Genomic DNA, 26,865 nt, shown 5'->3' with positions numbered 1-26,865 from the left:
GACTTCAACTGTACTCACCCTCTGATTGGCACACATACACAATCCATGTCTCAATTGTCTCAAGGCTTAAAAGTCCTTCTTTAACAAGTACCACAAATAAGGGATCATAGCATTCACCTCGTCAGTCTGTCATGGAAAGAGCAGAGTTCCTAATGTTTAGTGCACTCTGTATGTACAAAAAGTGCTGCCATTTCTAAACAGTTCACCCGATAGGGATACAAATACCCTCTGACAGTCTGCACTTTAACCTCACAGACGTTGTTTCATTTCAAATCCAAAGTGCTGGAGTACAGAGCCAAAACATGTGTCACTGTCCCAATACTTTTGGAGCTAAACACAAGTATGTGGACACCCATTCAAATGAGTGAATTCGGCTATTTCAGCCACACCCGTTGCTGACAGGTGTATAAAATCTAGCACACAGCCAAGCAATCTCCATTCACAAACATTGGCAGTAGAATGGCCTCACTGATGAACTCAGTGACTTTCAATGTGGCACCATCATAGGATTCCGCCTTTTCAACAAATTTGTCAAATTGCTGCCCTGCTAGAGCTGCCCCGGTCAACTGGAAGTGATGTTATTGTGAAGTGAAAACATCTAGGCGCAACAACGACTCAACCTCGAAGTGGCAGCCACACAAGCTCACAGAACAGGGCCCCCGAGTACTGAAGTGCGTAGTGTGTAAAAATCTTATGTCCTCGGATGCAACACTCACTACCAAGTTCCAAACTGCCTCTGGAAGCAACGTCAGCACAAGAACTGTTAGTCGGGAGCTTCATGAAATGGGTTTCCATGGCCGAGCAGCTGCACATAAGCCTAAGATCACCATACTCAATGCCAAGCGTCGGCTGGAGTGGTGTAAAGCTCGCCGCCATTGGACTCTGGAGCAGTGGAAACACGTGAATCGAGCTTCACCCTCTGGCAGTCCTACGGACGAATCTGGGTTTGGTGTATGCCAGGAGAACGCTACCTGCCCCAATGCATAGTGCCAACTAAAGATTGGTGGAGGAGGAATAATGGTCTGGGGCTGTTTTTAATGGTTCGGGCCCCTTAGTTCCAGTGAAGGGAAATCTTAATGACATTCTAGACGATTTGGTGCTTCCAACTTTGTGGCAACAGTTTGGGGAAGGCCCTTTTTTGTTTCAACATGACAATGCCCCTGTGCACAAAGTGAGGTCCATACAGAAATGGTTTGAGGTCGGTATGGAAGAACTTCACTGGCCTGCACACAGCCCTGACCTCAACCCCATCAAACACCTTTGGGATGAATTGGAACAACAACTGCGAGCCAGGCCTAATCGGTCAACATCAGTGCCTGACCTCACTAATGTCCCAGTAGCAATGTTCCAACATCTAGTGGAAAGCCTTCCCATAAGAGTGGAGGCTGTTATAGCAGCATAGGTGGGACCAAGTCCTTATTAATGCCAATGATTTTGGAATGAGATGTTCGACAGGCAGGTGCCCACATACTTTTGGTCATGGAGTGTATATAGTATAGAGGTAGAAATCCATACACACTATCATGTACTACCCACGTCAGGTAGGATATATATATATGTACTCGCTCTCTCACTGAACGCACGCACACCCAGATTCAACCATAAAGTCCCGTGGCATAAACATTTGTCCTATGTTGTGTGTTCCAGAGGATATAGGCTGTGATCCTCCCCGCCACTCCTCCTCTCATGGTGAGAACCCACAGCACACCCAATCCACAATGTACTGTATGTTACTGGCCTGTAGCTACACCACAACAAATGTCACATTTGTATAATGTCAATAAGTTAGAGGTGAGTAACTGTGTATAACATCAATGAACGTCTGTCAGATAGTTACCAGTCATTAACGGTGTGTGTGTGTGTGTTTGTGTGTTCTCTCTGCCAGATCTGAAGCGTCAAGCCCAGTCGGAGATGGACGCCATGTCACAGTGTAGTAACAGTTCTGGGGACAGTGTCTCTGGCTCGGCTCCCCCTCCATCCCGCCTGGTGCCCGCCCACCGCTTTTGGGCCAACCGCCAAGGGCGCCATATCCTGGGTCTTATCGAGGACCACAATGCCCTGCGGAAGCAGATCTCCGAGGGAAGGCGGCTCACCCGCACCATGGACACACACCTGCAGGAGTGTGTCTGCACACTCAGCCAGCAGGGGACTGACAGGAGGGTAAATACAACCGTCTCTTTTGAGCACATTCCCTTGTTTAATACATGTTAGACTTTCCTGTTTCCTGCTCAGGTGAAGTCCAGCCAACTGCATGTAGTATTTGAAAGTCATTCGTACAGTAAATTGCTGTAATAATTCATTACATTTTCTATGTGTTCGACTGTGTATATTGAGCCAGTGTTGTGTGTTATTGTCCAGGTGGTGGAGCAGGGTCCCCTGAAGGCTCTGTCCAGCAGTGTGAACACCATGCAGCGGGTCCTGGAGGAGGCTGGCCAGCTGCTCAAACTGGTCTGGAGGGTATCCCTGCCCTCTCGCACCGCGACCAGCAACCAGCAGGTACACACTCGCACACACACACACCCTCTCAACTCAGTCTTCAGTGCACACACAACAAGACTCTCTACATGATAAGTAAACACATTTTTCCCACAAATTATAAATAGATATATTAATACTGTCCACACAGTCTATACACAAAGGTTAAAAAGTAAACATTAGTGGAGACACCTTATCAGTTAAGGAGACTGCATGCATAATGTTTGCTGGCGCTACACTTTTGCTAACTATATGTCTCCAGGGTGTCTCAGTCGTGTTTACGTTTGACTAATTGTGACGTAATCCACTTTCCATACTAATTGGGGGTACTGATAAGACCAGTGTAAATGTTGTGGGTGACTCAGTCATGAAGTAACAATTCTTCCTCCCTCCACCCTTCCCTCTCCCAGGATGAGCTGTTGAAGAATGAGATAGCGAGTCTGAAGAGCCGTCTGTCCCAGCAGGAGCGGATGCTGAGCGGTGCAGTCAAACGGCTGCGGACCACCAACCAGCTCAAAGAGGGCATGGAGAGGGTCATTATTGACCAGCGTAAGAACTCACTTCACCTCCCATGCTTGAGAGAATAATGATAATGCATTTGATTGAGAATTAATGCAACGCTTTCATATTATACTGAAGCAAATATAAACAATTTCAAAGATTTTACTGAGTTACAGTTCATGTAAGGAAATCAGTCGATTGAAGGCCCTCATCTATGGATTCACATGACTGGGAATACAGATGTGCATCTGTTGGTCACAGATACCTTAAAAACAAAAAAGTAGGGGCATGGATCAGAAAACTAGTCAGTATCTGGTGTGACCACCATTTGCCTCATGCAGTGTGACACATCTCCTTCACATAGAGTTGATCAGACTGTTGATTGTGGCCTTTGGAATGTTGTCCCACTCCTCTTCAATGGCTGTGCGAAGTTTCTGGATATTGGCAGGAACTGGAAAACGCTGTTTTACGTCGATTGAGAGCATCCCAAACATGCTCAATGGGTGACATGTCGGGTGAATATGCAGACCATGGAAGAACTGGGACATTTTCAGCTTCTAGGAATTGTGTACAGATCCTTGCGACATGTGGCCGTGCATTATCATGCTGAAACATGAGGTGATGACGGCGGATGAATGGCACGACAACGGGCCTCAGGATCTCATCACGGTGTCTCTGTGCATTCAAATGCAATTGTTTGTTGTCTGTAGCTTATGCCTGCCCATACCATAACCCCACTGCCACCATGGGGCACTCTGTTCACAATGTTGACATCAGCAAACCGCTCACCCACACATGCCATCTGCCCAGTACAGTCGAAACCAGGATTCAATGAAAAGCACACCTCCTGCGTGCCAGTGGCCATCAAAGGTGAGCATTTGCCCACTGAAGTTGGTTAGTCGTCAAACTGCAGTCAGGCCTAGACTCTGGTGAGGACGACAAGCACGCAGATGAGCTTCCCTGAGAAGCTCTTCGGTTGTGCAAACCCACAGTTTCATCAGCTGTCCAGGTGGCTGGTCTCAGACGATCCCGCAGGTGAAGAAGCCGAATGTGGAGGTCCTGGGCTGGTGTGGTCTGTGGTAGTGAGGCCGGTTGGACGTACTGCCAAATTCTCTAAAATGACGGAGGTGGCTTATGGTTGATAAACTAACATTCAGTTCTCTGGCGGACATTCCTGCAGTCAGCATGCCAATTGCACACTCCCTGAAGTTGAGAGATTTGTGACATTTTAGTGGCCTTTTATGGTCCCCAGCACAAGGTGCACCTGTGTAATGATCATACTGTTGGATGGATTATTTTAGCAAAGGAGAAATGCTCACTAACAGGGATGTACATTTGTGCACAACATTAGAGAATAATCTTTTTGTCCATATGGAAAATGTCTCTAGGATCTTTTATTTCAGCTCATGAAACATGGGACCAACACTTTACATGTTGCGTTTTATATTTTAGTTTAGTAACTCATTCAGATCCTATTCTGAGAATAATTAATGCATTTGATTGAGATCAAATGTATTTATAAAGCCTTTCTTACATCAGTTGATGTACAGAAACCCAGCCTAAAACCCCAAACAGCAAGCTGCAGGTGTAGAAGCAGATCCAAACATTTTAATTGACATGATTTGTTATTCTTTCAAACCAGTGTCGTTAACCCACGGAGTGCTGAAGAAGGCCAGAGGGAATCTAGAGGTGAGTCAAAGAATCAGTTTAGACAGACACCAACTCCTTAGCCTTTTCTCTCTAATGTGCCATCTCTTATCGGTCTTTCTTCTCACTCTGTCTAAAAATGTGGACAAATCTCAGACAAATTATTATACCGTCTTTGGGCTGAAAGGCCTGTCTGGAGGACCAGAGGAAGGTAAGTGTGTGAGGGGACAGGGTTTAAGTGTTCTGATGCATGACTTGGTTTGTTCTGTGACCTGGTTTGCTTGCACTGTACTTCACTATTAAAAGTAATAATGACACTTGAGCCGACATCTGCTGCCAACCCAATACTTGGACTGCCTTTAAAAATCAGGTGTGCAGCCTTAGCGTTGCATGAAAAGAAAGACCGGACCAAATGCATGCTGGTCATCTCAGCTAGCTCAGCCATCAAGGCTGTTTTGAGTGATATTTCTCTGGTTGGTCTTTGGATTCATATATTGCATGTTGTGTTGTCATCTAAGATTTACCACATTCATTTACATGGGGAAATGTTGATCCACTGGATTTTCAGACCTCAATTTAAAAGCAGATTTAAAGCTATCTGCATGGATCATAATGAGAAGAGACACATTGATCAGCTATTGTATGTATGGTTGGTTAACTGATGTATCCTTGCCTCTACAGGAGGTCCCGGTCAATGGTCAGTGACCATCGGTCCTTCAGGATCCTCCAAGGGAGTGAGTGTCCTCAGCCCCGCCAGACACACTGAATCCCCAGAGGAGAGGAACAGTGACGCCTCATCCCACTGCAGCTACTAGAGCTGCCAGTTCAATAGTCTACGGTGCCTTCCTCTCGTCACCTTTGCTTTGTCTGCACTGATGTGTTATACAGTTCAGCAAAAGCATTACTGGTTTTCCCCTAATCTGTTCAAATTAAGGAAAAGGGGACAAGGAAGCCACTTTACACCTCACTATTGATGTACCCCAACTGTCAGACGCACTGCCTTCAGGCCCCTCCCCTTCATCCCTGCTCTAATGCTTTTTGAGTAACCTTACCCTGAGCTATGCAAATAGTACTGTACTTGCACACCTGACTATCTTGACCTGTTTGGTACAAAAGTTGTAAAAGGAAATGTAACATTCTATCCCTCTTGTAAAATGTCTCCTCCCCCTTAATTTCTTAAGATTGTAATATCCTTTTTATATAATGGATGAAGTCTTTCCTGCGACATTTGACTTGTGGATTCTTGTTTGTATATTGTCCTGGGCGTTGTAGTTTAATGTACAAATGCATAAGTCAATGTCCTCAAAACATGATAAACACATTAACTATACATGAAGACACAAAATGTCATGTTCTACCTAAAAGGTATTTTATTAGCAAACCTGTTTTAATGTAGCAGTACAAATGATAAGTCAGAAAATCCAAGCAGATGCAAATAACATTTTTAAAAGGAGAAAACATCCCTCAGTCCAAGCGTTAAAGTCAAAATTATTTAGAAAACAGCAGATAAAGTAACTAGGCAGCTCATTACAAATGTATAAATTGATTAAATGTGGCTTCACAATTTGATATACGGGGTTGATTTCTTCGATACCAAAAGGTCTGTTGTCAGCAATGGCCTATAAAACTAGGCCGGTGGAAAGACTGGACACTGTCAACAAGACTGATGTTCAATAGCACCAAGATCTGCTACTAATGATTCCCTTACACGTAAATGTCTACAGTATCTCAAAATTGACTTGTTTTTAGCTAGCCCTTGTAAGCAGCTGTATCCTCTGTTTTGACATTCCCACTGAGGTATAGTAGGCTATAAGCATGACCAAGTGGAGATTTTCTGAACACCCAAATGGCTTTGGCACAAAGCCCGATTGTTAGAATCTGGCACGTCAGGACATTGTCAAGCCAGTCACTTTCACAATCTGCTGTACAAACATCACTTCAGCTGAAGAGAATAAACCGACACTGTTGCACCGCGAAAAGTATAATTCAGAAGAGAACGGTTATGGTTCCGTATGAGCATGTGTGCCAAGAGTTTTTCAGGCCCATAATTTCTTAACAGGAAAACCACGTGGTGGGTCTACCTCTGTATGTGGCGTACAAAGGCCTGCACCAGCTGGATGAAAGGCTCCTGACCCTCGTGGCTGGACTTGGCGCCTGGGGGCTGGGGAGATGGCAGCAGGCTGCTGGACGGGGACGAGGGGGCGCCACGGCGGAAATGACGGGACAGGCTGGAGAGGAGGGTGCTCTGGAGGGGAGAGACAGGCATCACATCAAGCAATATTTTAAATATATATGAATTGCAGTCTACTAGAAACAAGACACTGAGCTGAAAAGAACAGATGGGACTAGAGTGGAATGGTAAAATAGGACAAAGAATTAGTCTGGTGGTACTTTAATGATGCTTCGAGTTTGAATGACTCACCAGTTCAGAGCCAAGCTCCTGTTTGAGTCTCTGTTTGTCTCTGGGGGCGATGCTGGGGTCCTTCAGACAGCGGACAGCCTGGGAGATGAGCACGTAGAAACAGTTCTCCATGGTGAACATCAGCAGAGACCTGGAAGGACAGTCACACATACCAGTTAGAAATGACCAATATTACCGTCAGTGAGAACAACTTTCTCTCGGTCTCCTTACTTGAGGGCTTGGGTTTCCTCTGACGAGGCCAGGGAGGCCACACTCAGAGAAGCTGGCTCCTTTTTCTCTACCTAAATACGGACAGAACACATAGTCAAATGTACAGTACAATTTATATTTCCCCATTTGCAAGAAATAAAATAATTTCAATGTGATCATAGTTTGACTTGGATCGGACTGAATAGATTTGAAATGATTGGGGGGTGGACAACCTCTCCCAGCATGCTTAGGGCCACGTTGATGGTTGCCAGCAGGGTTCCAAAAGAGGGCGCCACGTCAGCGTCAAAGGCCGAGGTGGTGAAGCTCAGCACAAACAAGGTCCTGTACTCAGCCAGGTCCATACACTGTCACACACACAATCTCAGTCAGTGAACATATGCTAACACATTTCAACTCAAAAAGGCAGTTCAAACATATTCTTTAGGTGTATGGAAACTATGTAGAGGCTGATGGTGCAGGACGTCAGTGTTTGGTAAGTTGTTAGATTGAGCTAACGGAGTCGTGAGTATGACAGGAGTCACGGTTCAAAGTGTGTTATTCTCACCTGGTCCAGTATTATCTGGCAGCAGTCGGGAGTGAAGTGCTGCAGCGTGGCCAGAGTCTTACTGAGGATCTTCAGCAGGCTGCACTGCACCACCAGCAGGGCCTTCTGCTCCGCCTCCTCCCTCTCCCCGCCCCCTCCTTCGGCTGCCGCTTTGGAGGGCGTCTGAGGATCTCTCTGGGCACGGGGGCCGGAGGCCAGCGCCTCCCCATTCTTGGCCTTGGGGACAATGACAGAGGTCCGGTAAAATAAATTAAAATAATGAGTTCTTTAGACATTAATTCAACCTGGGATAACAAATTTTACTTTCTAATCCCAGTAACACCATGGTAATGTCTGTCTGACCTGGAGGTAGTGATGAAGCATGTTCCTGCTGTGGAGGAGGTAGGTGCACGTCTGGCACAGGTAACACAGATTGATCTGCAGGTTGACAAAAAGTAAAAACCTGAGTCTATTGCTGTAAGCTAAAAACATATACTTTGGGGAAAAATAAAACAAATCATTTCATTCATTATTAGAGTTGAAGTGTACATTTGGTGCTGCTCAGTGCTGACTGACCTGTACATCTCGGAGCAGATGGGGCAGGTGGAACTGCCACTCCTTACAGAACCTGGACAGCTGCAGCAGGAAGCCCACTGTGTGGTCAGCCTCATCCAGACACACCAGACTCTGGACCGTCCGCACCGCATTCAGGCACTGACAGAAACAGAGAAAGAGACTTTAGGTTCCATATACAGAAAAGAAGAGATGGTGTACACACACACACACACACACCTGCAGTATGCGTTCCTGGTGCACTCCGACAAAGTCAAGGGCCTCGTTGATGAAGTTGTAGCGCAGCGTCTTGAGCAAGATCTCCATGAGGGACATAGAGAGGCGGTACACCCCCGGCCAGCAGGGAGCATCCTGGGACTTACGGGAGAAACCCTGACCAGGGAGATGAAGAGAAACTAAAGTTATAATAACACAGAGAGAACGCCTAACGTTAGGGAGAGAGCGCGAGCGCCTAACATTAGAATAACACTACAACAATTCTTCAATGCAGTGTCAATTAATGATTGGTTTAGTATTCGATCCCAATGGCACCCTATTCCCTACGTGGTGCCCTACTTTTGACCAGACATAAGCCCTGGTCAAACATAGTGTACTATACAGGGAATAGGGTGCCCTTTGGGACGTACCATGTTGTGCTTGTGTGTTACCTGTGAGGCTCCGTTAGAGGGCACTTCGTAGACACTGAGCAGAGGGAGACAGATACTCTGGATGACGCCGGCCCCGGCTACTGCTGCTGCACCCTGGAGGACAGGAGGGATGAAATATCCTTTATTACTAATGTGGTTGATAAAGCATTTAGTTATTTTTGTTTTTGTATTAGAAATCATGTCTAATATATCTGTCTTAGTAATTTATATGGCAATGTTGTAGTAGTGTGTGTGTACCTGTGGTGTGCGGGCTAGCGTGAGCAGCAGGTGCAGGGCAGCCTCGGTGAAGTAGAGGTTCTGTTTGGAGCGCAGGCTGAGTTCTAGAGCGCTGAGAATAGAGTGGAGAGCTGGAATCTTCCTCATCACTAGAACCCAGTGTTCCCCGTCCTCATCGGCACGACACAGCTCCTTGGCCAGGTGTAAGGCCAGCACACACACCTGAGACAGAGATGAAGAGGGAGAGGAAGAGGGGTGTGAATATGAATCCCCTCATCACTCAATGAATTACCAAGAAATCATGCAAATCTCTTTAAATCAAAACTTCTGATTCCACTCTTGCTTTACATAAACCAAAGCTAGAGATGGTCCACCACAGACATGCTGAGCTGCCCTGACCGAGATCAAAGATTAGAATTTATTCAGCACATGCACAGGTAATTCATTGCAGCTTACTATTTGGTTGGATGTGCCCTTTTTCAAAACACTTGGAGCAACCGTTATGCACTGTGTGTGTTTAGAAGAGTACAATTATTCTAGTGTTGCTTAAGCTCTGTTTTTATGCGGTTAAGCTGAAGAGAAATGTCCACATTACGTGAATAATAAAGTTAATCTCATTCTAAATTGCCGGCGCTGTGTGACTCACCCCGTCTCTCTGGTCCTTCTGGACGCTGCGGACGGCGTCAGTCTCCATGCTGTCTTTATCATCCGGGACATCCCTCACCTGAGCCGCGTGACGAGTGCTGTCAATCAGTGCCAGCGCCTCATCCTGCACCGTCTCACACACACACAGCAGCAGCTGGGGCAGCTGGGAGATCTCCCCACCTGATCAATGTAATGAGCAATACTGTTAGAGTACTCCACAAGTCATGTACAATGAGTGTACAAAACATTAAAACACCTTCCTAATATTGAGTTGCATACACAGCGATTAGCCCCCCTCACCGTTGAGTCCCTGTATCTGCAGTGCAGAGATGAGGGCAGAGAACACCTTGGCCTTGGTACTCTCCATCAGCTGCTGGTCGGCCTGCAGGACACTCTCCAGGATCAGAGAGAGGGGGGCCAGGACGTCAGGGGCCGTGGCCACCACACTGCAGGGGTAAACAGGACAGGGGGAAACAGGACAGGGGGACAGACGACAAAGGTGTTAGTACTAAGATGTGCAGAAAGAGTTTGATTATTAACAACCAATGTACTACCTCACTGAATTAGAACAGCTTTGAGATGATTTTCATTATCCTGATATTTCAATGTGTGTGGACACAATGTACATCAATTCACGCATGTGGGCACACACACAAACCTTCTCCACTGTTTAAGCAGGATCAGCAGAAGAGTAGCCATCATGGATCCCAGACGTAGACAGGGCACAGACATGGGCACCAGCAACTAGAGAGAGAGGGAGAGAGAGAAGGGGGAGGTGATAGCTAGTGAGTGAGAAGAGGACAGAGATGAAATAGAGATGAGAGCAGTTGTCATTTTGACTAACTCACAGCAGCTTTGGTCCCATCCAGTACGTCCATGAAGAGCTTAAGTCTGGCAGAGTCCTCCTTTAACTGCATCACATGCGACTGTAAACATCAGAACACATCAATGAATCAAGCAACCAGTCACACTGATCAGCATAGTATCTTTTTTTTACCTCCCATATATTTATGGGGTATTGTTTATCGCTTATGCATGTATTCATCATGGAATTCATAGGACGACTTCCTCTGCCATGTTTGACAGAATTCTAGGGAATTTTTTTTAAACGCCACAGTGACGAGTGGAGTGGTGTGTGACATACATGACTGGTGGAGAGGATGAGCAGCATCCGCCAGGCTGAGATGACCATCTGGGTCTCGGAGAACGAGTGCACGCCCTCTTCCTCCTCCGTCTCTGCCACGTGGACCACCAGGGACTTAACATACTGGGACCAGTACTCGTAGCGCCGCCCGCTGGAGAACTTCTGCAGTGCATCCTTCAGAGAGCGCTCCAGAGAGCCACTGGGGAAAAGAGAGGGCCATTCAGATAGAAGTATACTGTGTGGAACAGATATGAATGTCCGTCAGGTAGAATAGGGAATCGTGTCTGATCTATCCATTACATTTAAAAAATCTACTCAAATCAATCTCATTTAGACTAGTTTATTTCATATCTCAATGTATATTTTATTCATTTATTGTCACAGGAATTTGTTTAGCATTTTGCACCATCAATTCACACCAGCCTGGTCTCAGACTAGACATAATAAATGGAAATCTGGGACACTCAAATGAGTATGATATGTTACGGTTACTTAAGGCAAAACCGAAAGGAGGGTGGTTGATCGGGGTGGGCGAATAATGCGAATGTCTAGCAACCCAAAGGTTGTGTCCCTGAATCGCATCACGGACAACTTCAGCATTTTAGCTAATTAACATCTTTTCAAATACTTTTTAGCTACTTTGCAACTACTTAGCATGTTGGCTAACCCTTCCCCTAACGCCAAACCTTAACCCAATATATTCTCCAGTGGGCTCCCGAGTGGCGCAGTGGTCTAAGGCACTGCATCTCAGTGCTAGAGGCGTCACTACAGACACCCTGGTTCGAATCCTGGCTGTATTACAACTGGCCGTGATTGGCCCATAGGGCGGCACACAATTGGCCCAGCGTCGTCCGGGTTAGGGTTTGGCCGGTGTAGGCCGTCATTGTAAATAAGAATTTGTTCTTAACTGACTTCCCTACTTAAATAAAAGGTTAAATAAAAATAAAACCTTAACCCCTAACCTAGCTAACGTTAGCCAGCTAGCTCATGATAGCCACCGAGCCAACATTAGCAACAAATTGTAATTTGAAACATATTGTATATTTAGCAAGTTCGTAACATATCATACAAAATGGATGATGGACATCCACAAATTAATACATAACAATTAAAATGGAGTGTCCCGGATTTACACACAGAATAATAGGTAATGCAGACAGCTTGACACATATCATATGCAGTTTGGTAGATAAAGCCAGTGATACCAGTAACAACTCAATCCACCAAATATACTGGCTTGAATTGCTGTATGTAGCTATAGAAACATGTAGCCTAGTTACCTGACCACATAGTAGATCTCAAGGCCGATGATTTTCATGACGAAGGCACAGGTCTCCAGAACACAAGGCTCAGTGATGTCTGAGGGGGAGGGAAGGATTCCAAACAGCGGCGTGGTCAGGTTTTCCCAAAACCTCTCTCTGTGGGAGGAAACGTCATACATTTAATACAATCATTTATTAGGATGCCCATCAGCCAACACCGATGGCGACAATTAGTCTTACTGGGGTCCGACAGATAATGTAAAAGACAAGACATAATTTACATACATATAATAACAAAAACGTGTGTGTGTGTGTGTGTGTGTGTGTTATCTATCAGTTACACATACATGTCAATACATGCACACCAAAAGTAGGTAACAAAGGGGAGAGGCATTGTGCCATGAGGTGTTACTTGAAACACACAACAAAAAAACAATGTTACGGCATAATCTCTGGCTGTGTGCGTGTACGTGCATGTTCAAGCGTGCATCTCTGGCTGTGTGTGTGTACGTGCATGTTCAAGCGTGCATCTCTGGCTGTGTGTGTGTACGTGCATGTTCAAGCGTGCATCTCTGGCTGTGTGTGTGTACGTGCATGTTCAAGCGTGCATCTCTGGCTGTGTGTGTGTACGTGCATGTTCAAGCGTGCATCTCTGGCTGTGTGTGTGTACGTGCATGTTCAAGCGTGTATCTCTGGCTGTGTGTGTGTACGTGCATGTTCAAGCGTGTATCTCTGGCTGTGTGTGTGTACGTGCATGTTCAAGCGTGTATCTCTGGCTGTGTGTGTGTGTACGTGCATGTTCAAGCGTGTATCTCTGGCTGTGTGTGTGTACGTGCATGTTCAAGCGTGTATCTCTGGCTGTGTGTGTGTACGTGCATGTTCAAGCGTGTATCTCTGGCTGTGTGTGTGTACGTGCATGTTCAAGCGTGTATCTCTGGCTGTGTGTACGTGCATGTTCAAGCGTGTATCTCTGGCTGTGTGTGTGTGTACGTGCATGTTCAAGCGTGTATCTCTGGCTGTGTGTGTGTGTACGTGCATGTTCAAGCGTGTATCTCTGGCTGTGTGTGAGAGTCAGGTCACTCACTTGGTGCGTAGGACAGAGATTGCGCTATCCCGTCGGTCCTGCCACAGGGCGTGGAGGAAGGCCAGGGCGGCGCGGTGCAGCAGGGGGGGACACCAATACTTCCCCTGCTGCCTGGAGTCAATCAGGTCCAACACAACCTGCAGACAGCTCCACTCACCCAACAGAAACTCCTGGGAGGGACAGAGGGAAAATAAGAAAGACTTGTCCTTTAAATGACTAAACCGAGTCTGGTATAAAGATTCAGAAACTCAAAGAAAATCTAACTATACGTATTAAACATCAACACACAAGTCCTAACATGTTCCTGTCCTACGCTTAGACTGCCTGCCCCGCCCAGCTCTTACCTTTGACCCCTCTGCGCCGTCCTTGACCTCCAGGTTGAGGAAGAGCTCGATGAGGCCCGGTTGGGTCTCCACAGCCACGGTGAGGAACTCCAGGATCATCACCTTGATCCTCATGTCCTCCGTCCTGCTCTGTAGCCGCGTCAGAAAGGCATCCCTGATGGCAGCCGCATCACCGCCCAGGCAGGCGTACACCGACATGGGAGCCACCTGGAAACCAGAAGGTTACGTAAATATTACACAAGATCTTGAGAGACTAGTACTGTAGTCTTGTCCCCATTTCTGTTGACATCTACTTCAACAGTGTCTCACTGCATTCTCTTGCCCTCTACTTTTAAGCCCTGTAACAACTGCTGATGTAAAAAAGGCAATACATTTGATTGATTCGTGTTTTTGCTCGCTAACCTCCAAACACTACCCAACAGAATGCTCGCTAACCTCCAAACACTACCCAACAGAATGCTCGCTAACCTCCAAACACTACCCAACAGATGCTCGCTAACCTCCAAACACTACCCAACAGAATGCTCGCTAACCTCCAAACACTACCCAACAGAATGCTCGCTAACCTCCAAACACTACCCAACAGAATGCTCGCTAACCTCCAAACACTACCCAACAGAATGCTCGCTAACCTCCAAACACTACCCAACAGAATGCTCGCTAACCTCCAAACACTACCCAACAGAATGCTCGCTAACCTCCAAACACTACCCAACAGAATGCTCGCTAACCTCCAAACACTACCCAACAGATGCTCGCTAACCTCCAAACACTACCCAACAGATGCTCGCTAACCTCCAAACACTACCCAACAGATGCTCGCTAACCTCCAAACACTACCCAACAGATGCTCGCTAACCTCCAAACACTACCCAACAGAATGCTCGCTAACCTCCAAACACTACCCAACAGATGCTCGCTAACCTCCAAACACTACCCAACAGAATGCTCGCTAACCTCCAAACACTACCCAACAGAATGCTCGCTAACCTCCAAACACTACCCAACAGATGCTCGCTAACCTCCAAACACTACCCAACAGAATGCTCGCTAACCTCCAAACACTACCCAACAGAATGCTCGCTAACCTCCAAACACTACCCAACAGATGCTCGCTAACCTCCAAACACTACCCAACAGATGCTCGCTAACCTCCAAACACTACCCAACAGATGCTCGCTAACCTCCAAACACTACCCAACAGAATGCTCGCTAACCTCCAAACACTACCCAACAGATGCTCGCTAACCTCCAAACACTACCCAACAGATGCTCGCTAACCTCCAAACACTACCCAACAGATGCTCGCTAACCTCCAAACACTACCCAACAGAATGTGGCAAGTGTAACTTATGATGCTGCTAGAACTATGTCAGGATTTTCACTACCTTAGTTGATTGCTCTGATCATCATATGTGCAATGTGTATTGAGTTACCGTGGCGAGCCTCTTAAGCAGCTGGATGGCGAGGCGCGGTAGGGCCGGGTCGTGTTTGTGGTAGATGTACTTGGCAAGCACGGCGATTAGGTTGCTGCCGTGGCCACCGTGCTGCGTCAGCGCCTGCTCCAGGGGCGAAACGGCGCTCGACGGTGGCTTGAGGCGAATCACGTTGTTGGTGACGGAGAAGGCCAGCTTGACCGTCTGGATAAGGATCTGACCTGGGCCCTCCGAGCCACCACTAGAGGGAGACAGAAAAGTTTCAATTCACATGGAAATCATCAGTTTCCAATTCACAAACAATAGAACATACAATAGGGCCCATGTGCTTACTCAGTTATATAAACAGAATTCATTGTAAGTGGTCTAGGGTGGTCAAGCGGTCTAAGCAGCACGGGTTTGAATCCGTCCCACTGCATTTCATTAAACGCTCCATCTTTCCTCTGTACTTCTGTCCTCTCCAATAAACAAAAAAACACTTGAGTGGGACTGCCCCACTCTTAAAAAAAAAGAAAGCTGTGGCAACTATATCCACTGCTTTTCTATCAACATGCAATGTTCTGAACCGGTCTCCCCCTCCTGAGACACTATGATAGAAAGACCACTGGTGTAGCAGAGTGGTCAGCTGTAGAGGTCAGCTGTAGAGGTCAGCTGTAGAGGTGTAGAGTGACACGTTACCTGCTGGGCTGAGCAGCCAGGACCACGTCTATGGTGTCCACTCCCACCCCCATGATGTTAACCACCGCCTGGCCAGCCTCGGTGTTAGCCAGACTGTAGATACACAGAGACTGGAGGGTTGGTGTGCTGGGGGAGAGATAGAGAAAGGTTATAGTAATACTATGGGGTTAGGCTCCATCTACAGAGTCCTGTCAGTCTGCAACGCACTATTCAGATGTGCGTTTTACTTAGGCCCAAATTCAATAACCAGCCATTCAGACGGACGAGAAGCATTTTGTTTCTTAGTGATTTAATGTCTGTTTAGGTAGAATAAGGAATGTTGTTTTTATATGCACAGCAGCCCTACCTGCCACTAGCCTCTCCCTCTGGACTGAGGTTCAGGATGGCATGGACCAACTCCAGGATCAGACAACCTAGAGGGATTAAAGAAAGTAGTGAGAAAGAGGATTCAGAATGTTTTCCAGTCTGACAGTAGTTTTACAGTCAGCCCTTTCAATACGGCTAAGGCCACCCTCAACTGTGGGCCCTGGTCAAAAGTAGTGCACTATAAAACGGGAACAGAGTGCAATTTGAGACAGACACACACTGCACATATTCTAAAAGGGATATCACTGATGTAGTTGACCACCATAGACTTGTGAAGGTACTCACCGATCCTCTCTCTGACTCCGTGGGTGTTGTAGCGCCACTTGTGGTAGGTGGGCAGCATCTCCTTCAGCACCAGCAGCACACAGGGGATGAGGCCCTTGTCCTGGGTGCTGCCCAGCTGGCCCTGAGGGCAGGGGACACACACCGGCATTACAACTACGGATAGTCAGTCAGTCAGCCGCACAATGACAAATAAACTCCTAGCCCCTAAACACAAGACCTTTGTGGAGATTGAGGCATGGAGAAGTGTTACGATAATGTATTGACCGTTTTTGTCTCGTCTGTCTGTATGCTTATTTTATTTTTCCCCTTTAAAAACAGATTTACTTGAAACGGCTATATAATGCCCCATGTAAAAGAAAGACATTGAGATGGCATACATGTAAGCTGTTTTTTGGGGGGTTGATGAGCCATTACTAGACTTTTAATAGAATAGAGAGATACCTTGACCAGGGTGGTGACGAGACGCAGGAAGGCGATGGTCACAGCGTACTCCCCTCTGGGCTGCTCTATCAGGACCAGCAGGTTGCCGTAGTTACCTGCCTTCATCCCCTCAGCACTGGAAATATACAAATACATAATATTAACTATGACGAAACAAGACCCCTCAAAGACTTCCCCACTGTGAATATGATATGGCTTGACACAACCTACCTGATGGACTGTGCCATATTGGTCAGAGGGGAGGAGGCGAATGGCAGAAAACCAGTGTGGTGCAAGCTGGACCAAACCTACTCAGAAAGTAGAGGGGGCATAACAATACACACACATTAAGGAATGGTAAAGGTCCATTTTTATCTCAATATGAAATTATTTCTTGTTAACAATTAAGTACCTGTGATTGTTTTCAATTAAATGATCAAAAAATTGCTTCTTATCAAAGAGCAATTTCTCAAGCAATAATTTTGCTAAGATTGTCTGGGAATGGTTAGGAGGAGATAACTGGTAACAGCTGTTATTGGCAGAGAGGATTGGAACTCTTTCCTATTGGTCTATTAACAAAACGTACCACCTAGTGATGTCACCAGGCAGGCCAAAACTCCATCCCACCAAAACAGGATGACATTTCAGGTGGTCTTTTCAAACAGCTCTTACCAATAAAAAAAGGCCTCATCTTAATTTTCACAGTATTATTCCAACCTCAGTGTGGAAATATATATAAAACACATGGGAATTCATGTTTTGGCTGCACAGGTCCTTTAAGTCTGTTGGAGGCTATGAGGCCCTTCAGAGCCACGTAGAGCAGGGTTTCCCAAACTCAGTCCTGGGCCCCCCTACACAGCTGATTCAAATAACCAACTCACCATCAAGCTTTGATTATTTAAAATCAGCTGTGTCGTTCTAGGGCAAAAACCAAAAGGTGGACCCAGGGGTAGCCTCAGGACTGCATTTGGGAAACCCTGCTCAACCAGACCATCTGTAACCCACCTTGCCAGGCATCCTAGCAGCCAGGACGATTAGGCAGTTCGCACAGGACGCTATCACATCCACTGGAGGGTTGATGACTGACGTCAACCTAACTCAAAGACACCACAATATTCTCAAATAATCCATGAATACAAAGTACCAACAAATACAAAATACTTAGAAATCAACTTTGATGGGAGCCCAAACAAGCTTATCATTATTCCATGTGAAATATCTGATTACTGTCCATGACAGAGTGATAAAGAGATGTGTGTGTGTGTGTTGAGTCTCACCTCTGCAGTAACATGTAGATGCGTGAGGTGAGGGGCAGCAGACAGTCAGACACGGTCCAGTCTGTGCTGATCATCTTATGGACCAGGTCCAGGATGGGCTTCACACGCTCACAGTGTAAGATCACATCTGGACCAGGGAGAGAATCACACACACATATTCACATACTCTGAATCAAAAACTATTGTATTGAAGGATCTCTGCTGATAGAGAAATGATTTGAGTGTGTGTACTGTATGTTTGAGGATGCATTTGGGTATACAATATGACTTGACCTGTGTAATTATGTGTGTGGGTCTGTAAATGTGCCTGCATTTATCTAGTTACCTGCAGTAGAGACAACGTGGAGCAGCATCTCTATCTCACAGGTGAACAGGATCCAGGCACTGTAGGAGTAGTCCCAGCGCACCACGTAGCCCTGCTCCCCCACAGCCACCTGACCCAGCACACCCTGAGGCATCCGCAGGTTTGTCTGACCCAGGCCTGACGGACAGAGGGAGAGATCTCAATCAGAAATATAATGAAAGACAATTACTTAAAGACTATAACATCACAAAAAGACTAATGTGCACCCACTAGAAGAAACAGACTAACAAGCAGCCTAAACACACCGAGAGGGTAGAGGAGTTTTGGTGCTTGTCTCCTCCACAGTGTCTCGTCGTCTCTAGAGATGACATCATTGGGCTTCGTTTTGTAGACCTCGGTGTAGAATGACATCTTGTCCAGGAAAATGTACACCTAACACACATGAATCAAGTGTAACATGAATCAAGTGTAACCACAGACACATGAATCAAGTGTAACCACAGACACATGAATCAAGTATAACCACAGACACACGAATCAAGTGTAACCACAGACCAGTGTGTGTAATCAATACCTTCTTTGCAGTGGACTTATCTGACAGGAGCGCAGTGAGGAGCTGCAACAGCAGACCAGTCTTGTGTGGGAACATTCCCATTGCGCTATCCAGGATCATTCCCAATCCCATAGTGGGCTTCTGGGAAAAGCATTCAAAAAACCATATATTAGGAAATTTAGCTAGAGACATATTCTTGGAGTGATTTCACATCCTTCATGAAGCAGAATTGGTTTAATTAATTTCTCCTCACCGTTTCCCAGAAGAGCTCAGCCAGACTGGGCGCAGAGAGGACTTCACACGCTGCATTTATCAGATGCTATGGGGGGGACCATTCAATCATTAATCTGCGATATTATTTATCAGCATCATTAGGAATGTAAAACTATGCAAATTTCTCAAGTCATGAATCTGTGATATTACTGATCAGTCTGTGCTACAACTCAACATTATCGTTACTTGTCTGAGCCTCAAGGTGAGATAGCAAGGCCTGGTACCTGTTGGCTGCCCAGCGTCTCCTCTTCAAAGGAGGTCATGACAAAGGAGAGGAGGCCGTAGATACACATCCTGGCTGTACTGGCTGTGCACTGTGGGAGGAGGAAACATAACATGGTGGCAGGTGTGGTTAGAGCATTGGGCCAGTAACCGAAAGGTTGCTGGATTGAATCTCCGAGCTGACAAGTTAAAAATCTGTTGTTCTGCCCCTGAACAAGGCAGTTAACCCACTGTTCCTAAGACGTCATTGCAAATAAGAATTTGTTCTTAACTGACTAGCCTAGTTAAATAAATACAAATTGAAAGCAGCATATTTCTGAAACATTGTGTGAATATTCTTGCAGGTTGTGCGTGTTGTGCTATATGCGTATGTAAAATATGTGTTTGTGTGTGCTGTCCTGTGCTAGGTGAGCGTTTTGTGTGTGTGTGTATTTTTGTTATAATGTGTGTGTTCTTACATTATTCCCAGTGCCTCCCAGACCTTGCAGCATGGTGGTGAGGTACTGGAACACCCCCAGCTGTAGGGAGGTGTTCCCGATGCGTCTGATGACAGGGCTGGACTCATCTGGGCTCAGAGTGTGTCTCAGCAGGACCCAGGCCAGCAGCACTGGCCCGTGGTGAGGGATGTCACCAAACGTCAGCAGCATCTGGTCCATCTCCTGGTGGGTGACAAAGTTGACAATGAGTCACTTATTGATCAATTGCAAAGTATTCCCCCATCGAACTGATCATCAAAACAACTACTTTCAGAACATTTCAATCTGAACTTGCTCATTCTGATGACTTGATAACAAAAGCGGGAGTGTATACATGTCAATTCCAACAGAACATGTAAAAGTGCTCAGTGTTTACCTTGCTGATGGCAGGGGTGTTGGAGAACTGGTGCTGCTCCGTGCGGTCCTCTAGGGCACACTTGTGGAGGAAGTCTATGTCCATGCCTTCCACCAGGATCAGACAGCTGAAGTACCTGCAAGACAGAAGGAGAGATATATTAACAAGAGGGAATACCTTTAGAAAAGAGTATTGTTCTTTAATTAAGCTGAATCCCTTGCCCAAGCCAAAGCAACAAATGTAGCAATTATCCTGAAAATGTAACCTACTTAAATCTGTCTGACCAATAAATATGCCATTAGGAAGTAGCTAGCTGGCTATGTAGACTTACATCCAGTACAGTGCATTCGCTAGTGCTCTGCCATTCTGTTTACAAATGAATTGCTAAAGGAAACAAATGTAGCTTGCAATCTTCTAAATTTTAGGCCATGTCCCTAACCCCAGATCAATATAGAGGCCAACAATTAGTAGCTAGCTATGATTATTTCCATCCACTCCAGTGTATTAGTGCTGTGACTGACCCGATGCGGTCGACCAGGGCGTCCATGCTCTTGTCTACCAGGTGTCTGTTGGTCTGGCGGAGGCCGAAGCCCTGCTCCTTGAACATCTTGGTGAAGCTGAGCAGGTCTCCGGGACCCATCTCAAAGTAGGCATAGTACAGGAACAGGATCTCCAGCAGCAGGGACTGCTCCCTCAGACACTGCAGGAACCAGCGGGACACCTGCCTCTCCGTCTGACCAGAGAGAAACATGATTGATTAAGAAAGATGCACATAATAGAAATAAGATTCAATATATAACTGATAAAAACCTTTGATTTCCTTGATTTTCTGGTTTAAATACAATACCAGTCAAAAGTTTGGACACACACACACCTACTGATTCCAGGGTTTTTCTTTAGTTTTACTATTTTCTACATTGTAGAATAATAGTGAAGACATCAAAACTATGAAATAACATGTGGAATCATGTAGTAACCAAACAAGTGTTAAACAAATGGCAGAGAGGTTTGGCATTCTCTCAACCAGCTTCATGAGGTAGTCACCTGGAATGCATTTCAATTAACAGGTGTGCCTTGTTAAAAGTTCATTTGTGGAATTTCTTTCCTTCTTAATGCGTTTGAGCCAATGAGTTGTGTTGTGACAAGGCAGGGGTAAAATATCAAGTCCCTATTATGGCAAGAACAGCTCAAATAAGCAAAGAGAAACGACAGTCCGGCATTAGTTTAAGACATGAAGGTCAGTCAACCCGGAAAATGTCAAGAACTTAAATTTCTTTAAGTGCAGTCACAAAAACCATCAAGTACTATGATGTAACTCGTGTTCATGAGGACCGCCACAGGAAAGGAAGACCCAGAGTTACCTTTGCTGCAGAGGATAAGTTCATTAGAGTTAACTGCACCTCAGATTGCAGCCCAAATAAATGCTACAGAGTTCAAGTAACAGACCCATCTCAACATCAACTGTTCAGAGGAGACCGCGTAAATCAGGCCTTCATGGTCAAATTGCTGCAAAGAAACCACTACTAAAGGACACCAATAAGAAGAACAGACTTGATTGGGCCAAGAAACACGAGCAATAGACATTAGACCGGTGGAAATCTGTCCTTTCGTCTGATGAGTCCAAATGTGAGATTTTTGGTTCAAACCGTGGTGCCTTTATGAGACGCAGAGTAGGTGAACAGATGATCTCTGCATGTGTGGTTCCCACCGTGAAGCATGGAAGAGGTGGTGTGATGGTGCGTTGGAGGTGACACTGTCAGTTATTTAATTAGAATTCAAAAAGGTACACTTAACCAGCATGGCTACCTCAGCATTCTGCAGCGATACACCATCCCATCTGGTTTGTGCTTAGTAGAAATATCATTTGTTTTTCAACAGGATAATGACCCAACCCACCTCCAGGCTGTGTAAGGGCTATTTGACCAAGAAGCAGAGTGATGCAGTGCTGCATCAGATGACCTGGCCTCCACAATCACCCGACCACAAACCAATTGAGATGGTTTGAGATGAGTTAAACCGCAGAGGGAAGGAAAAGCAGCCAACAAGTGCTCAGCATATGTTGAAACTCCTTCAAGGCTGTTGGAAAAGCATTCCAGGTGCTGCTGGTTGAGAGAATGCCAAGAGTGTGTAAAGCTGTCATGAAGGTAAAGGGTGGCTACTTTGAAGAATCTCAAATATATTTTAATTTGTTTAACACTTTTTTGGTTACTACATGATTCCACATGTTATTTCATTGTTTTAATGGTCTTCACTATTATTCTACAATGTAGAAAATAGTAAAAATAAAGAAAAACCCTTGAATGAGTAGGTGTCCAAACTTTTGACTGGTACTGTAGGTAGAAAGAAAGTCCACAAGATAATGTTGAAAACATTAGGATAAGAACTTATGGAGAGTTTGAGATACCCATATTGACTTCAAGCACTGAGTCGTCAATCAGATCCTAAACTCAATGTGTAAGAATATGGTAGTAAAGAATGTAGTTCTAACCATGAGGTTGCCATGAGTCTCCCATGTCGGGGATTCAGCTTTGAACAGGGTCTCAAACTGCTTCTGGTAGTTGGTGACCAGGTCCTTCTCCAGCTTGTTCACACAGTTGGAGTACTCCACCTGCACCCAAAGCAAACAAAAAAAAACTAAATTGATTCAAAGTTGTCATTCCTTTTTTTTTATGTTTACACACTTCCATGTCTAAACTGTACTATTTGTAACCTGTACCATTGTATGCTTCACTGTTGTTTCCCATAATTGGTATCAATAAATGTAAACATAAGTTACAATGTGTTAGATATACTGTAAAAGATCATAGCTACAACAAATAGCCAACATTGGCCTGTACTGTATTAGCATGAGCATCAAATGAACTTACCAGCAAATGAGCTTACCAGCCTGACCCAACCCCCCATTACCCATACATACAGATGGGTCTAGTGTAACATTGGACCACAGTGTAAGTCCTAGCAGACAGAAGGGAGCTCCTTACCCTGTACGGGTGTCTCTCATCCTGGAAGTACGTCAGCAGGAGGAGGACGCATCGCAGATGACACACACGCTCCTCGTAGTAATAGTCAGCGATCTGAACACACACACTCAAAGAATCAGTGCATAAGCCTATCAATTGACCTGATTATGCTTTATGAGCTGGTGAAATAGAATACCAGCAAACTTAGTTAGCTTTTGGGAGCTTGTACTAACCTTCAGAAGTAGGGCTTGGCTCGGTCTCTCATCCTGCAGAACATCCTATGAGGGCAGATAAGATATCTCTAGTCAAGGTACATGTGTCTAGACTGAAAATATTTAGTAGTATAGATTTCCTTCACAGCCAGGCATCTGATATTTTTTCCGAACCTAGTATCACCACACAGAGCGAGAGAGAGCGAGGTAGAGAGACTACCTTCAGTGTGTTGCGGGTCCCTCTGTAATCTTCTTGAAGGTAACATTGTAAAATCTGTACACTCTGCTGTTGATCCAGACCCTGAAAAAAAGAAGTGTGTTAATAAATTCCACAAAGGAAAGGAATTACAACTGTTAATCATACCCTGTCCATATACTGTATTCAAGTTAATTGGTGTTGTGTCTCCATGCATCATTACACTATATACAGTGCCTTGCAAAAGTATTCATCCCCCTTGGCGTTTTCCTATTTGTTGCATTACAACCTGTAATTTAAATAGATTTTTATTTGGATTTCATGTAACGGACATAGACAAAATAGTCCAAATTGGTGAAGTGAAAGAAAATACTTGTTTCAAAAACTTAAAAATAAACGTAAAAGTGGTTCATGCATGTGTATTCACCCCCTTTGCTATGAAGCCCCTAAATAAGATCTGGTGCAACCAATTACCTTCAGAAGACACATAATTAGTAAAATAAAGCCCACCTGTGTGCAATCTAAGTGTCACATGATCTCAGTATACACACACAACTGTTCTGAAAGGCCCCAGAGTCTGCAACACCACTATGAAGACCAAGGAGCTCTCCAAACAGGTCAGGGACAAAGTTGTGGAGAAGTACAGGTTGGGGTTATAAAATAAATATCAGAAACTTTGAAGATCCCACAGAGCACCATTAAATCCTTTATTAAAAAACATGGAAAGAATATGGCACCACAACAAACCTGCTAAGAGAGGGCCACCCACCAAAACTCACAGACCAGGCAAGGAGGGCATTAATCAGAGATGCAACAAAGAGACCAAAGATAACCCTGAAGGAGCTGCAAAGCTCCCCAGCAGAGATTGGAGTATCTGTCCATAGGACCACTTTAAGCCGTACACTCAAGAGCTGGGCTTTACGGAAGAGTGGCCAGAAAAGAATAAGCAAACAAGTTTGGTGTTCCCCAAAAGGCATGTGGGAGACTCCCCAAACATATGGAAGAAGATACTCTGGTCAGATGAGACAAATTGAGCTTTTTGGCCATCAAGGAAAACACTATGTCTGGCGCAAACCCAACACCTCATCACTCCGAGAACACCATCCCCACAGTGAAGCAGCATCATGCTGTGGGTATGTTTTTCATCAGGGACTGGGAAACTAGTCAGATTTGAAGGAATGATGGATGGTGCTAAATTCAGTGAGATTCTTGAGGGAAACCTGTTTCAGTCTTCAAGAGATTTGAGACTGGGACGGAGGTTCACCTTCCAGCACGACAATGACCCTAAGCATACTGCTAAAGCAACACTCGAGTGGTTTAAGGCGAGACATTTAAATGTCTTGGAATGGCCTAGTCAAAGCCCAGACCTCAATCCAATTGAGAATCTGTGGTATGACTTAAAGATTGTTGTACACCAACGGAACCCATCCAACTTGATAGAGCTGGAGCAGTTTTGCATTGAAGAATGGGCAAAAATCCCACTGGCTAGATGTGCCAAGCTTATAGAGACATACCCCAAGAGACTTGCAGCTGTAAAAGGTGGCTCTACAAAGTATTGACTTAGGGGGGGGGTGAATAGTTATGCATGCTCAAGTTCTGTTTTTTTTGTCTTGTTTCACAAAAAAATAATTTGCATCTCAAAGTGGTAGACATGTTGTGCAAATCAAATAATACAACCCCCCCCTCCCAAAAATGAATTTTAATTCCAGGGTGTAAGGCAACAAAATAGGAAAAATGCCAAAGGGGTGAATACTTTCGCAAGCCACTGTAGTATTCAAAATAATACCTGTTTTTGCCATGCATCATTACAGAATCAGTATATCTGATTTAATTCACTATCCCGTCAGATCATTTCAGCATTCCTTACCAGCAGTTTACTGATCCTCAGCCCAAAGTCCTTCAATGGTTGGGCCACACCTTTGTCCGCTTTCAGTTTTTCCGCCGCTGATGAACTAAAACAAGGAAAAATTTCAAATAATTTGGTCTCAACAAGCTTAAGTATTTCATATTGGATAATTTAAATAGTTATATTGCACAGCATACCTGGGTGTTTTGTAGTAACACAGTCCTTGAAGTAATCGTTCCCAATTTCGATCTAGTTCTTCCTCTATTTGAGCCTTCATCCATCAAGGATGGATGTAATATTGAAGAAAAAAAAGCACAGTGGCAGACATTGTAAGACTTTGTTGAATTATAAAATATATATGATAGGTGAGGAAATAAAGGTTACATACCGGTTCCCTCAATGCAGATCTCCCCAGTAAGATAGTCCACAACTCTCGGCTGCTCCTGCAAAAGCAAAACAATTCCATAGTTCCCTAGATAGTATTTTTCAGGTGGTTAAACTCAGTTAACTGTTGAAATCAGAGTTATGGCTTTAGTGGCATAATGGCAAATATGGTTTAAGTTAGACATGGCTATTAAAACGTAGCTTCATAAAAGTGCCGTGAGTGGCCACAGTTAGAACAAAGCTAACTAATAACAAGTGTGCTATGATGTTTGTTATTGTGAACCAGCTGTCAACTCCCTCCAGCTGACAGGCTAGCTAATTAGCTGTACCAGACAGTTTAATACGCAAAATCAGCTTCAACGTTAAGTTAGTTCGCTAAATTATCAAATACATGTTTTTATTAGGAATACATGTCTGAAAGTGTATTCCCAGACAAATGCCAGTTGTACGCTAACTAAGCTTACTAGTTCAGGTCTCGTTGATGCATGCTGCTGTCGTCATGCGTTTGGAACTGTGTAACAGACCGCGCTAGTATGCCATTCAAATGTAGTTAGCAAGCATGTTAACGAGCTAGCAGCTTGCTACTACTAGCAAATAGTTCCCTCCAAGGGAAGCTTTCACATTGCTGTGCAAATTTAAGTACAATTTCTAAATTAATGCACATCTTAAACTTTACCCATGAATTTGAACGCTATAATGGTCAAAATAGACATGTTGTATTTCATTTAGTTACCTCACATACATCTCCGAGTCCGCCATCTTCTCCCTGCAACGTGACGTAACTTGTCTGCGACATGGACCCCATCACGTGACCTGTGGATGTTATTTTTCTAGTTATGATTTTAAATGTATATAAATACCAAACATTTGCCATTCACATGAAATTAAATATATAATAAGAAAATATCGCACATCATGCATCATAAATA

The 26,865-nt window shown here is 44.9% G+C and overlaps 2 protein-coding genes across 11 annotated transcripts in view; one reads left to right on the top strand and one right to left on the bottom strand.

The window, feature by feature from the left end:
* Positions 1–5,848, top strand: part of cdk5rap2 (CDK5 regulatory subunit associated protein 2) — a 68,514-nt gene extending 62,666 nt beyond the window's left edge. For 9 of the 10 annotated variants that reach the window (XM_014142090.2, XM_014142136.2, XM_014142108.2 and 6 more), the window contains 7 exons: positions 1,648–1,689; positions 1,886–2,160; positions 2,359–2,496; positions 2,886–3,024; positions 4,619–4,665; positions 4,780–4,834; positions 5,305–5,848. In XM_014142090.2, the coding sequence (XP_013997565.2) occupies positions 1,648–1,689; positions 1,886–2,160; positions 2,359–2,496; positions 2,886–3,024; positions 4,619–4,665; positions 4,780–4,834; positions 5,305–5,438 (830 nt within the window). In that variant the 3' untranslated portion in view covers positions 5,439–5,848. The remainder of the gene's footprint in view (positions 1–1,647; positions 1,690–1,885; positions 2,161–2,358; positions 2,497–2,885; positions 3,025–4,618; positions 4,666–4,779; positions 4,835–5,304) is intronic. The other variant, XM_014142100.2, reaches the window with a different exon arrangement.
* Positions 5,849–5,970: 122 nt separating this feature from the next.
* nup188 (nucleoporin 188) lies at positions 5,971–26,735 on the bottom strand. Its single transcript, XM_014142150.2, has 42 exons — positions 26,670–26,735; positions 25,941–25,995; positions 25,750–25,823; positions 25,574–25,658; positions 23,731–23,811; positions 23,532–23,576; positions 23,320–23,412; positions 22,827–22,946; positions 20,860–21,071; positions 20,360–20,474; positions 19,966–20,166; positions 19,510–19,599; positions 19,266–19,331; positions 19,034–19,153; positions 18,765–18,891; positions 18,481–18,636; positions 18,156–18,282; positions 17,884–17,971; positions 17,110–17,186; positions 16,900–17,014; positions 16,459–16,579; positions 16,154–16,220; positions 15,808–15,933; positions 15,130–15,370; positions 13,694–13,900; positions 13,350–13,519; positions 12,284–12,421; positions 11,004–11,202; positions 10,708–10,785; positions 10,518–10,603; positions 10,160–10,305; positions 9,861–10,039; positions 9,236–9,436; positions 8,999–9,091; positions 8,571–8,723; positions 8,355–8,492; positions 8,142–8,216; positions 7,800–8,015; positions 7,468–7,599; positions 7,256–7,326; positions 7,046–7,175; positions 5,971–6,868 (listed from the first exon to the last, which is right to left on the bottom strand). Exons 1-42 carry the CDS (start codon positions 26,693–26,695, stop codon positions 6,701–6,703), a joined length of 5,208 nt encoding a protein of 1,735 aa, XP_013997625.1. The 5' UTR covers positions 26,696–26,735; the 3' UTR covers positions 5,971–6,700.
* Between the last annotated feature and the right edge of the window lie 130 nt (positions 26,736–26,865).

The sequence above is a fragment of the Salmo salar genome, chromosome ssa01 (assembly GCF_905237065.1).
Source record: "Salmo salar chromosome ssa01, Ssal_v3.1, whole genome shotgun sequence".
Taxonomy (NCBI): Eukaryota; Metazoa; Chordata; class Actinopteri; order Salmoniformes; family Salmonidae; genus Salmo; species Salmo salar.
This window is presented reverse-complemented; position numbering and strand designations above follow the sequence as displayed.

Excerpts from the sequence above, each read along its gene's own strand:
- nup188 (XM_014142150.2), bottom strand. The coding sequence starts at position 26,695 with ATGGCGGACTCGGAGATGTATGTGAG. Across the intron at positions 25,996-26,669 it reads GACTCGGAGATGTATGTGAG|GAGCAGCCGAGAGTTGTGGA; the intron begins GTAACTAAATGA and ends TTGCTTTTGCAG. Across the intron at positions 8,217-8,354 it reads ATCTGCTCCGAGATGTACAG|ATCAATCTGTGTTACCTGTG; the intron begins GTCAGTCAGCAC and ends GTCAACCTGCAG.